The sequence below is a fragment of the Pundamilia nyererei genome, unplaced genomic scaffold (genome assembly GCF_000239375.1).
Source record: "Pundamilia nyererei isolate P.nyererei 1_Seehausen unplaced genomic scaffold, PunNye1.0 scaffold00063, whole genome shotgun sequence".
In the NCBI taxonomy this organism is placed as follows: Eukaryota; Metazoa; Chordata; class Actinopteri; order Cichliformes; family Cichlidae; genus Pundamilia; species Pundamilia nyererei.
In genome coordinates, this window is record NW_005187464.1 from 2,223,294 (window position 1) to 2,236,193 (window position 12,900).

Consider the following 12,900-nt stretch of genomic DNA (forward strand, 5'->3'; position numbering starts at 1 on the left):
CCTAAAAGACTGGCAGCTGTAATTGCAGCAAAAGGTGATTCTACAAAGTATTGACTCAGGGGGTTGAATAATTACGCACACCCCACTTTTCAGTTATTTATTTGTAACAAATGTTTGGAATCATGTATGATTTTCGTTCCACTTCTCATGTGTGCACCACTTTGTGTTGGTCTTTCACGTGGAATTCCAATAAAATTGATTCATGTTTGTGGCTGTAATGTGACAAAATGTGGAAAAGTTCAAGGGGGCCGAATACTTTTGCAAGCCACTGTATACCCTTATGCCTGTGATGAAGTAGCTCTCTCTAGACTGGGAATTTCCCTTATCCATCTTAGGCAGTCAAATATTTATGCTTGAGCATTACAAGACTGAGGTTAAGTGAAGGGTTACACTTGGGGTCAGACCCTGACAGTCCTGGAGAAAAATGGGATAGCCTGTCTTATGAAATACTGCAGTCATCCACCAACTCTCTGCAACCTGCTGAGCTCAATCAGTAATATGATTTGGGGGATTTTCCCATGCTCTTATTTCTTTCATCTTAAACATACCATCTGAATTTTTTTCTGTTTATCTGCTGGGGAATTCATTTAGAGCAGCAGACATTCACTCATTTTTCACATAGGCCTGAGATTTTTCTCACCTTACACACAGTTACCATAGTCTGTCAAGGCCCACGCTGTGACTAGTTATATTGCTGTGGGTGTGCGTCCATTTAAATCTGTGTCATGTTGTCTTGTCTTTTATTTTTCTCTATAGGATGATTTTAGTCATTTTGTTTTCTCGTTTTTATGTTTGTTTCTCCTATAGGATGGCCTCACTTCCTTGCTGTTGGCAGCCAAACACAGTCATGCAGAAGTATGCAGCACTTTGCTCGACTTTGGTTCTGAAATCAACACTTCTGACAACAGTGGCAGGTATACAAAACAAAAAAAGACCCCAACAAAGTCGACACACAATAAGACACAGGGAAAAAATTACAAATAAATTGTTGCTCATTGTAGGATATTTGATTGATGTTGAAGTGGTGATCGGTATGCTGTGTTGTCTGTGTTGTAGGACGGCCTTGATGCTCGCAACCGAGTCCAACGCAGTATCTGTTGTTGAAGTGTTGGTTCAGAGAGGAGCAGACTTGTCAGCTGTAGATGCAGAAGGCCATGAGGTTTTACATTACGCTAAGGTCTCAGGCAGCTCTGAAACCAAAACTGCCCTTTCAGCTGCACTAAACAAGCATCAGGTCTCAGGTAAGAGTTGTGCATAAACACAAACCTACAGTTCAGAGAAAGATAGGAAGTGAGTGCAGGTGGCTTTATGCAAGTGTTGAGGAAGTATTCAGTAAAGGTTTGTGTGTAAATTTTGCGGACAATGTCACTCAGGCTGCGGTAGGCAGGCATATTTGTTTTTAGTTTTTTCCCCCTTAAGGGCATTGCAGTGAACCAGTACATTTCCAGGGAAACTTACTCTGTACCTAACCTCAGTCTTAACCCTAACCAAAAACAATGTGAGATCCAGTCTTAATGCTTTCAGGGTTTTTTTGCCCTCCCAAAACCTGATCAGTGCCAATAAAAACACACATACTGCCCCTGTGAGACAGAGATCCATACTGCTCTGGGTTCAACACAAAGTTAACACTGCCACCTGCAGTTGGTTTCCTGTTACTGTTGAATTTTTCTTAGATGTTTAGTGTGTTGTACCTAACAATACCTTTCCATCTTTTTTGGCAGATACGAAGTCTCCTAAAAGTCCCCAGGTAAGATATCGACCATCAAAAGTACTAAAACATGTGAAATTCCACAGCGGATGACAGTAAATAAACATTTTAGCACTGCCAACTGATTTATAGAATTAGGAAGTAAAATAAGGAATAAAACCAACTTCAGACTAATTTCAGTTTCATAGCTACAAATAATATAGTTCAGTTTCTCTCATATGTTAGTGTCATAATTCCGAGCTTTGAAAAAAAAACCTTTAATTGCTGTTTTTGAAAAAGAAACCTTAATTCTTACTGTAGCACCCACCGATTGACTCCTCTTACTAACCAGCACTGAATCCCACTTTTCTTTCTCTTTTTTTTTGTCACCTTCCCTCTCTGCCTCTTTTGCTGGCTCTTCAGCATGATCAAGTAGCTAAGATAAGTGATGAACGGATCATAACTCCCAAAAAACGAAAAGCACCTCCACCTCCCATTAGCCCACCTCAGGTAAATGCATGTGTCTATGTCTGGCGGCTTGTACCAGTGTGCCACTCTCCATATTAATATTAATGCATGTTTGTAGTGTATTCATACAAAGGAATATAAGAACAAAATCAGCGATTGCTTATTTACATACTATCTGTAAAGGTCTCTTCGACAAACTATTAACTGGTGAGAAAATATCAGTCGAATTTTTCTGTTGATGTGCATGTATAATCACTGGCCACTTTATTAGGTACAGCTTTCTAGTACTGGGTTGGAGCCTCTTTTGACTTCAGAACTGCCACAAGTCTCCATGGCAGATTTAATTAGGGGCTGGAAACATTCCTCAGAGATTTTGGTCCATATTGGCATGTTAGCATCACAGATGTCCATAATGCAAGTCTCCCATTTCACCACATCCTGAAGAGCTGGTGACATTGGAGGTCATTTGAGTACCCTGTATTCCTTGTCATGTTCAAGAAACCAGTTTGAGATTGTTTCAGCTTTGTGGTGTGGCATGTTATGCTAGAGGACATGGTTAGCAACAATACCCAGGTATTAAGTGATGCTAAGTTGTTAGTAATAGGTGCAAAGTAAAAAAAGAATATATGCCAAGCATCAGATTCTCCATTCTCATGTTCAGTTTGAACTTATTACACATGCGGACTGTCTGGACACAAGGCAGGATGGATCCATGCTTTCATCATGCTTACTCACAAATTTGACCCTGCTATCTGAATCTTGCAGCAGAAATCAATACTCATTAGACAAGGCCACATTTTTTCCAGTCTTCTATTGTCTAATTTTGATGAGTCTGTGCCAATCAAAAGCCTCGCGTTCCTGTTCTTGGAGGATTTGGAGATGTTCTTCTGCAAGCCTCGATCGTATCAAGTGGTTATTTGAGTTACTGCTGTCTTCCTATTGGCTTAACGCAGTCCAGCAATGCTTCTCAGTTATCTAGCATCAGCAAGTAATTTTCACCCAGAGAACTACTGCTCACTGGATATTTTATCCCTTTCTGACCATTTTCTGTAAACCCTAGAGATGTTTTTTGTAGGAAAACCCATTAGATCAGCAGTTTCTTTAATAATCAGAAATTCTGTTACTCAGTTTGAACTTCAGCAGGTTGTCTTGACCAAGTATACATGCTTATATGTATTGAGTTGATGTCATGTGATTCGCTGATTAGGTATTTAGTATTAGGTATACTGAGCAGTTTAACAGGTAACCTATTAACGTGGCCAGTGTGTATATTTTATGCACTGACATAATTTATGTTATTTTAGTTGTTTAGTAAAACATTTCAAGTAAGTTATGTTATACATATGGGTTCAAAGTGCACACCATCAGCTTTAATTGTAAGGTTTTTGTTTCCAAATTCAATTAAAAGTTTAGCGACTACAACTCTTTTAGCATTTAATATCTCTCTCTCTTTTTTTTTTTTTTATTAAGAGGCCAAAGGAAAAAATTGTGGAAAGTGTGGCGTTTGCATTTGCAAGCTGTTTCTATAAACAGTCAGTGCAGTACAGGACATCCTTAGGGATTGTAAAATGTCTGAGAGATGGTAGCGACATTAAAAGTGGACAAATCAATGATAGTAATTTATCAGGAAAATTAATGCAACAATCCTCCTTTAGAGCTCTGGACCCTCTTCCCCTTCAATTGTTACATCTACTGGCACTCCAGCATCCAACAAAAGTGACACTCCTAAAAGATTCAACTACAAGGTAACAGAAAAACACAAGGTATTAAAAAAGAAATATGAAAGTAAAAGCTGCATTAGCCTTTAGGCTTCCATTTTAAGTACTTGGGTAAATTCTTTCCATCAGCCTTCATATGATGTTTTTTTTCCTCCCAGTTTTTTCTGCCACTCGTCACTCCTTTCTCCTCCCCTTTTTTTCACAGGAAGATGAGATCAGAGGAACAGCATTGAAAGAGGAGGTTGACAAGGAGAGAAACATGCTGCTGGAAACAATCGAAGACCTGAAGCAAACGGTGGAGACGGTGACGGGTCCTGAGCTGGATACAAAGGTGACTAATATATGGTTGACAACACTTTGGTGCTTTATTTAACTTCCATATATGCAGGTTTTTAAACCGGGTGTATTGACTAGACCAAATTATCTGGAGAAAAATAATTAAATTAATAATAAGTATTAGCATGCCTTGTTCATGTGAGTACCCCACATAGAGTCAATATACTGCATTTATATGTATTTTATATGAAAGTTAATCTCTTTTCATGCATTTAGGAAAAACTTGAATCAGAGATGTTTGTGTTGTGCATATTTTTAACTGAATATTTTAACTTTAGATTAATCTTAAACAGTTTTCTACGTATAATATGTTTACAAAGAAGCCAGCCTGCTTTTGTAGTTTAGTGCTAAACAAACACAACAGCTTTTCAGCATTCTTGAAGGAGGTCTATACTAAGCTTAAGACGTGCCACGACTCGTGTTGTTTTTCAGTAGGCAGGTAGTGGTCCTTAGCGTTGTCTTTATGCCTCAGTCTGGTATGTGAATGTATGTGTGCGTATGTCCTGGCAGGCCGAGCAAAGTTTCACAGCGTCTGCTGCTCTGGTTTCTGTTCTGCAAGCCAAGATTATGGCTCTCACTTTGGAAAACCAGCAACTTGCAAGCAAACTTAAGGTATGTAACCCATTCATTCATGCTCAGGAGTTTAGCTATGAAATAAACAACCAAAAACAATCAACGAAACAACAGTAAACTGCTTGTTTAAGCCAGGTTACTACTGCAGATTGTTTAAAGTGATAGATTTAAAAAAAAATGTTTTCTGTTTTTTAACAAACCACAAATAATGTAGTAGAAGTAGAGAAAAACAGAAGCACAGAAGAAGTCGGCTTACAGTATTTCGGTGTTTGATCCTTTTATGCCCGGCGGGAAATCATGAAGATGATGAATGCCTCTTTACTGAGCGTGCTCGTTACACTTAGGAAATAGGAATGTGTCAGTTTAACTACAGATTACGTGACATTTGTTTGTGATTTAAGCCGGAGCCTGAAAAGCTTACGAAGACGATTGCGGTGGTTTTTGAAAGCGTTTAAGACTTCGAACAACAGGATTCATTTTATGTCATCAAGTATACTATTGTTTTGTTTCGTTTTTCACATTAATAAACACACAGAATAATTACACTTTTGTTTGTGTTTCCGTTCTAAGTTTTGTCCTAGAGCTTATTTAAAGCATATTAAAAAGGTAATAACTTGTGTAACTTAGCTGAATGCCTGGGAGCACTAGGAAAACTGCAGAAAAACTCAGCCTAACAACAACAACAACAACAGGATTACCAGCAAACTGCACATTCTTAAAAGAAGGCAACCTATAGTGTGCATATGCATCAGTGCAATGACCTTACTGGCTTATGTGTCACGTGCAACGACGTGTGTTTATTTCTGGTAACCAAAACGTAGTCCAACTTTTACATGTTTTAATTTAATGTTACTTTTAAACGTAATATTACTCAACACTGGTTTCTGTTTAACCTTCTAACCTTCTCTTTGATATTTGGGCTGATTGGGACCCAATGAGTGTAAAAACAAAGAATCACCAGATTTTTTTTTTTTTTTACCTGATTTTTTGTTCCTAAGAAAAACGAGAGCCACATATGAGGATATTCGTTTAAAATTTTGATAAAACAGTAGCAGTATAATGTCCTCATAAGTGGATATCAGGCCCTAGTAGAGCAAAATTAAATATTTTGGTCTAAATAACTCAAAATGTGATGTTCAGATATGTGGACGCCAGGTCCTAGGAGGTTAAATAAATAAAGCTGACACTCTAATTATCCCTCCTGTCCTCCCTTAATGCTGCTAAGTGTTGCTCAGTACACTTGAGTAAATGAGCAATAATCCATTTGTGTAATATCTTATATTTAATTGTTAATTTAGTGGGTGTGTGCATTATTAATTAATCTGCCAATCCTGATCAAATTAAACAGTTGACCCAGCTTTGTGGTATTTTCATAAAGTGACTGTGCCCTAAAATTGTGTAAATGTGGCTGAGATTGAATCCACCAGATTGTGTGATAAAAAGAAAACATGGCCACTGGCTGTGGGTTGTAGTAAGAAGTGCCCTAAGTGTTCAGTAAGAATAGAAAAGTGAAAGTTTATAGTGTATTTTCATATTCATATAATTTTTTTTATAAATATAAATTGGAAAAAATATTTTATATGAAAAATTTGACTCCTATTCTTAAGACACCCACAGCTATATAAATACTAGAGATGGACCAATCCGATATTATGTATCGTATGTGTCACGTGATAGAGCGGCTGTCTCTTCGAGACCTGTCGGCGGTCTGGTGGAGCATTTGGAGCCTCACTACATGCTTCCAAACCGCGGCATTTAATTTCGGAGAAAACTATCCCAGAGAAGTAAAGCAAATGTGTATAAGTTCATCTCTGAATGTTTGAATAGTATTTCCGCGTTAAGCTAAACAACTGATATTTGGAGCCACAGCTGGACTGGCCATCGGAGTTTCATATTGAGGAGAAAAGGAATCGATTTGTCTCGTACTTCAGCTAGAATGGAAAAAAGACACAAAGCTGGAGTTATTCTGTTTTTGCTGCACAGCTGCCTCTTCTTCTCTCATTCTCTCCCCCTTCCTCCCCTGTTGCTACTTCAACCATGAAACTGATCAATGATCAGCTGGTCGGCTTTTCTGTCGCAAGTCCCGTTTTTCTTGTTTGTTTATCGCCCACTTTGCGCCAGAAAGAGGAGACCAGCGGATAAACAACAGCAGCACGTTTAAGCGTGATCAGCTGTTGTTAGAATTGATTTAATATTACTTTCTAGTATTCGCTGGTGTTTGCTGGAGCCACGGCTGTAAAAGCTACTGCTCATTATATCGGTTTGGATATGTGGTGAGAGGGAAACATGAAGATGAAACCAGATGTCCTTACTGAATCATCAAAGCTGAACAGTGATGGAGAAACAGGTTTACCTTTTAGGTGACAAGAATGAGTTGAAGGGAAGTTATGAACTGTTTCTGAGAGACAAATAACACCAGGATCCTTTTTTATGTAGCTGAAAACCTGGAAACTGTGCAGGGGCGGGTCTAGCAAAGTTTTGCCAGGGGGGCTAGGCAGGGCATTAACAGGGAGAGGGGGGCACCAAAAATACTTTTCTTTGTTATTTCATTTAAAATGACTAACTTTTAATAAATAATTATCTGAATCTTACAACCAAAGTGGTGATCTGATTAAATGTATAGAAATCCATAATTGTATACAAGTCTAATAATAATGGATTGGATTTATATAGCGCTTTTCGGGGCCCTCAAAGCGCTTTACAATTCCACTATTCATTCCCTCTCACATTCACACACTGGTGGAGGCAGCTACAGTTGTAGCCACAGCTGCCCTGGGGCAGACTGACAGAAGCGAGGCTGCCATATCGCGCCATCGGCCCCTCTGGCCAACACCAGTAGGGTAAAGTGTCTTGCCCAAGGACACAACGACCAGGCCAGAGAGCCCAGGGATCGAACCGGCGACCTTCCGGTTACAGATGCGATTCCCAACCCCCTGAGCCACGGTCACCCCTAATATTGCATTAAATTAAAGTTGATTACGTCGATTAAGCATCGTGAGGTGGGGGGTGGTTCCCTAATATTTTTGCTGGGAGTTGGCAACCCTGCTAGTTAGGTTGTTTAATATTTCTGCTAAGTACTCTTTAAAACACCAGAATAGGGAGGATGGTGCAGGTTTAAGTGCATTAGATTGATCAGTGTTGCTGAACTATGAAATATTTTGGGTGCAGTGTATTTTTTGCATACAAGTATAACAGAATAGCTTTAGTGTTGTTGTTTATTTAAACTTGAGTATGAACTTATACAAAATGCAGCAAGATATTAAAAAACAGTTTTATTGATTACAAAATACACTATATCGGATTCATATCAGTATCAGATATCCACATTTATGATATCAGACATAAAAAGTGGTATCGTGTCATGTCTAATAAATACCTCTGTTTTTTTCTTTGTAATTAATCAATCCAAGCGAATGTGAGAGAAAAACATAGCTGCAGTTTCATTACTGAGCTTTTTGTATTTCCAGCCTCACTCACTTTCATTCACTTTTGCCTGTTCCCTCATCCCACAGAAACATCCATCCCTCCAAGGAAATGAAAACCTGAAGGAGAGGAGTCGTCCAAACAGCATTGCCTCCAACTCATCTTTCCACTCTACCCAGGATGAGTTTGAGTCATTGCCTCAAGTCCCCTCCACCACTCAAGTAGAAGGGGAAGATCCAGGAGCTGACTCTGTGATACTGGAGGAAGACGAGAGGGAGAAACTACGAGGAGGAGGCGAAGAGGAGATCAGATTGTTAAGGCAGACATTAGAGAAAGTTCAGATAAAACTGCTTGAAACCAGGAAGGAAAACCAGTCGCTTCAGGCTCAGCTGAAGCCAGAGCGAAGCAGGGAAAGAGAGGACAATGAAAGCGAGAGAGGAAGAGAGAGAGAGCTGATGGAGAGTCTAGCAGAGCTGCAAGCCAAGCTGACTGACACTCAGGAGAGATACCACCAAGCTGTGGAGGAAGTGGAGAATCTGAGAGTACAGGTGGGAACGAGAGAAGGCCAGGAGAGCCAGAGGCTTACATCATCCACACTTGAACATGAAGTAACGCAGCTAAAGGCCCAGCTCGCCCAATCAGAGTCAGAGGTAGATAAAGCAACACAACATATCAAACGTCTGGAAGAGGCACTGAAGAAGACGGAGGATGATAGAGAGAGCGCTAAAGAGAAAGAACAGAGGGCAGCACAACTTGAGGAGCTGTACAAGGAGGCACAGGAGGAAGTCAGGGTGCTCCAGGTAAATGCAGGGTTCTTCTATATGAACAAAATTGATTTGTCCAACCTTTGTAGTCTGTTTCATCTCTGCTTGAGGCTGACAATTCAAGATTTAGCTGATATCAGAGGAGCAGAGTTTTTTTTTTTCTTTAGACTGCTTTTTAAAATGCAGTTCGCCACATATCATTCATCTTTATGGCCTGCAATTTATCCCCTTTCTGTTGCTTAGGAGGCTCTAAAGGGCACAGTGCCTGTTGAATCTGCAGCCAAAGACTTTGAAGAGATGAAGGCTGCCCGAGATGAGGAAATCACTGGACTGCAGCTCCGCTGCAGGGAACTTTCACGCTCCTACAGTGAAACCAAAAATCAGCTCAATGCCACTCAGAAACAGCTGGCTGAAGCTCAAGCTGAGAAGAGTACCTCCCCCTCTCCAACTTTGGAACAACAGGTGCAGGTGTTAAACAGTAAGGTGGAGGAGCTGCAGAGGCTGCTAGCTGAGGCTGAGAAGAAATATTCATCTGCTCAAGAGGAGATTTCACTACTGAGGAAGGCGGCAGAGGTTCAGGCACAGAGCTCCGTGGCTCTTGCTGATCAAATGCAGGTGATGTCGTCTCTGGGTAATGCGATCAAAGAGCTGGAAAATGAGGTGGAAGCCTTGAAAGAGGAGCTACATCAAAAGACCACGCAGGTGGAGGCTCTTCAACACAGGTGAGTGAAAAATAGCAACACAAACACAAAACTAAATATGTCAAATTTTGATGATGAACATGTTTCCTATTTTTTACTGAGCTCCACCTTGGTTGGCTACAACAAAAATCTTACTTATACATTGACGCACCTGTATAAATAACCTTTTGGATAATGTGAAATGATAACAAGTAAAAGAACCTAATATTGTATTAATGATTATCAGTAAATGAGTATAAAATTAAGGCACAGACTATATATAAAAGAAGGATGCACATAGTGTACCACAAAATCACCGATAGGTCTTGTGGTGTAGCAGCCTCAAGTTTAGCATAATGATGCCAAAAGTGATCATAATGAGGTAATAGAGTGCTAGTATTAGTGTTATCAGCTAATACTAATTGGCTTGTTTAGGAATGTATATCTGTAGAATGGCAAGTTAATGAAAGAAAAAAACAAGCTGACTAATCTTGATTGTTAGAGAAATACATTTATCTCATTTTTTTTAAAATATGAAAATGAAAAAAATAAAAGATATTAAAAGATATTCACATCAATTACAGGGTTACTGGGTTTATCCATTTCCATTAAATGTTCCTCCCTGCTAGAATAAAATGTACTTCTATTTACTACCATGTGTCCCCTTCACAAACAGGCTGACAGCTGAGAAGGATGTCACCCCAGATGACTCAGTCTCCCGCGTGGAGCATGACACAGTGCGGGAGCAGCTGGAACGTGAAGTGAACCATCTGACACACCTCCTCCAGGAGGCCCTCAGGAAGCAGGATGAGATGGCCCTGGAGGCTGCTGATGCCTGGCAGAAGGTGGGAGGATAGGCAAAAACAACATATCCACTTTCCAAAGGCTCTTTTCTCTCTAACATTTAGTACTATCTATTCTTAACACTTATCTTAACCGCTCATCCATCCATCAGGCACGGGATAATGGTGCAGAGCGAGAAGCCCTGCAGGAGCTAGTTATGTCAAAGGAGAAGGAGAACCAGACGCTGACCTCCAAACTGGCTGAGTCCCAGGATGCTGTGTGTCAGCTCAAACAGCTGGTGGAGAATCACACTGCATCAGAGAGAGAAAAGAACAAGAGGGTCAGTAATGAAATGGCAGCTAAAAGTATTTTCATTTCACGGTGAACTTGTTCAACTTGTTCTATCTTGTTGTAGATAGATGACCTGTCTCGAGAGGTGGTGAAACTGAAGGATGCCTTAAACAGCCTATCACAGCTCTCCTACAGCTCCTGCTCCCCCTCCAAACGACAGCAGCAAAATCAGCAACTCGAGACGATGCAGCAGCAAATCAAACAACTGCAGTACCAGCTTGCTGTAAGATTTCTCATTAATAATTAGCGAATCGGTTTAAAAGCTCCACAAAGGTCACAGAAATGTTCCCTTAAACTGCTTTTGTAATAAGTTACAGCACAATCTGTCAACACACACACACACACACACACACACACACACACACACACACACACACACACACACACACACACACACGTATAACAGCCAAAGCACAGCCATGGAAACAGCCACATTCCCAGGTTTGCCACCCCCAGGCTTCAGTTATAATCAGAGAGATCTGATGAGCTTATTCCTTGCTGGAGTCACAACAGTGCAACCTTCTGGGGGCTCTGTAAATTACTTACACTAGCTTTGATATAAATAAAGTACAGTTGTTAAGTTTGGGTTTGCCTCATGTCTTTTTAGGAGTCAAAGAAGCAACACAGTGAAGTAGTGTCAGTTTACAGAATGCACCTCCTCTATGCTGTTCAGGTAAGTCCATCCATTTGTTTATGTCTTCTTGGACTACAGCTTAATGATGTTCACTTTTAAGGGATCAGGTCACCCTACCTAACTTTAAGTCAGGCATTCAGATACTTTTGTTTGTGATTCGTTGGAAGGATTTTCAAATGAATGTCACTTAATATTATCTACCTAGTAATCACTTTAGCAGTTGTTTTCTTTATTTTTAGTCAGTTGACTAACTGACCGTCTGTCTTGGACCTTTAGGGTCAGATGGACGAGGACGTCCAGAAAGCCTTGAAGCAGATCCTGATGATGTGCAAGATGCCAAGCCAAGCCAACGAAGCCTCCTGAGACAAACAGGGAGTGCTTTACCAAAAGCATGTTGTCAGACACACGGTGCCTCTGGATGAAGCTTGAGGATTTGTTTATAAGGAACTGGTTTACAATCAGGTGTTCATTGCCTTTACCTAATGTCATTTTGACCCAGTTACCTAACCTACACCTGGTATCAACATGTCGTCTAGGTAGCTTACTGTAATGTGAACGCACATGTAGTTGAAGTCGGCCGTGTCCTCCCAGCTCATCTTGTTAATCACATCGCATGCACAATCAAGACAATGAGAGGCTGTTTTAATACCAGGATGAATGCAAACATTCATGGACCGGCTGTCAGGATCTAGATATAGCGTGCATGTTCATACCAGGTGGAATTGGGGCGTTAATGTTAGCATGTTTGTCAGGTCAGGGTTGTGCTCATCAGCTCACTGATAATTCAGATAAACAGAGGAACCAGATGTTTATCGTGTGTGTACCAGCCAAATTTAAAGTGTGTACATGTTAACACTACACTGAAGATGTGCAGTAACCCTAAATCACATGCAGTTCCACACATGCACCCATCAGCCCAGTGAAAACAGTGAGTCCGTTTCTGTTCAAGTGTCTATTTTATGATACAGCAGTGTTAGTATTATCTGAGTTTGCTGTAAAATGTTAACTGTCCACAATTTCCCGATAGAATTAAAATCATTTGTGCTGTGTTAACAATTGCATGAGTCTTTGCTCTACAGCAGCTCAAAAATTGCTGGACTTGTATGTAGAAAAAGCAAAATGCTGTTTGATTTTTTCCTATCAGTTAAAAAAAAAAATGTAAAAAAAATAATTATTGAGCTGTTTTACCCTGTCGTGTTTTTTTTTGTTTTGTTTTTAAATAACTGTACTTAAATGATAAGGGTTGATATCTTAGATGTCCTTGTTTTGTGTCAATGTTTTTCCTCGAATATAACAACGCACTATTGTTCCAGTGGCACCTGAATTAGAACATTTTCCTCTTAATATTATTATTATTATTATTATTATTATTTTTACATATGAGGGGTTAACTGTTTACTGTAGTAAAAAAGTAACAAATCTGAATTGTAACAAAAGTCCAGCAGTGGGCTGAATATTTTTGTCTTTCTGACACAGAGGGGGA

General features: G+C 39.9%; 1 protein-coding gene across 2 annotated transcripts in view; it reads left to right on the plus strand.

Annotated features, from left to right (window-relative positions):
- The window catches only part of rai14 (retinoic acid induced 14), a 51,650-nt gene extending 39,081 nt beyond the window's left edge, over positions 1–12,569 (plus strand). Inside the window, exons 8-21 of one of the 2 annotated variants that reach the window (XM_013911412.1) lie at positions 808–914; positions 1,057–1,241; positions 1,722–1,747; positions 2,111–2,197; positions 3,811–3,900; positions 4,079–4,204; positions 4,720–4,821; positions 8,295–9,005; positions 9,213–9,691; positions 10,326–10,494; positions 10,605–10,772; positions 10,848–11,006; positions 11,391–11,456; positions 11,694–12,569. In XM_013911412.1, the coding sequence (XP_013766866.1) occupies positions 808–914; positions 1,057–1,241; positions 1,722–1,747; positions 2,111–2,197; positions 3,811–3,900; positions 4,079–4,204; positions 4,720–4,821; positions 8,295–9,005; positions 9,213–9,691; positions 10,326–10,494; positions 10,605–10,772; positions 10,848–11,006; positions 11,391–11,456; positions 11,694–11,780 (2,562 nt within the window). In that variant the 3' untranslated portion in view covers positions 11,781–12,569. The remainder of the gene's footprint in view (positions 1–807; positions 915–1,056; positions 1,242–1,721; positions 1,748–2,110; positions 2,198–3,810; positions 3,901–4,078; positions 4,205–4,719; positions 4,822–8,294; positions 9,006–9,212; positions 9,692–10,325; positions 10,495–10,604; positions 10,773–10,847; positions 11,007–11,390; positions 11,457–11,693) is intronic. The other variant, XM_013911413.1, reaches the window with a different exon arrangement.
- Positions 12,570–12,900: the final 331 nt, after the last annotated feature.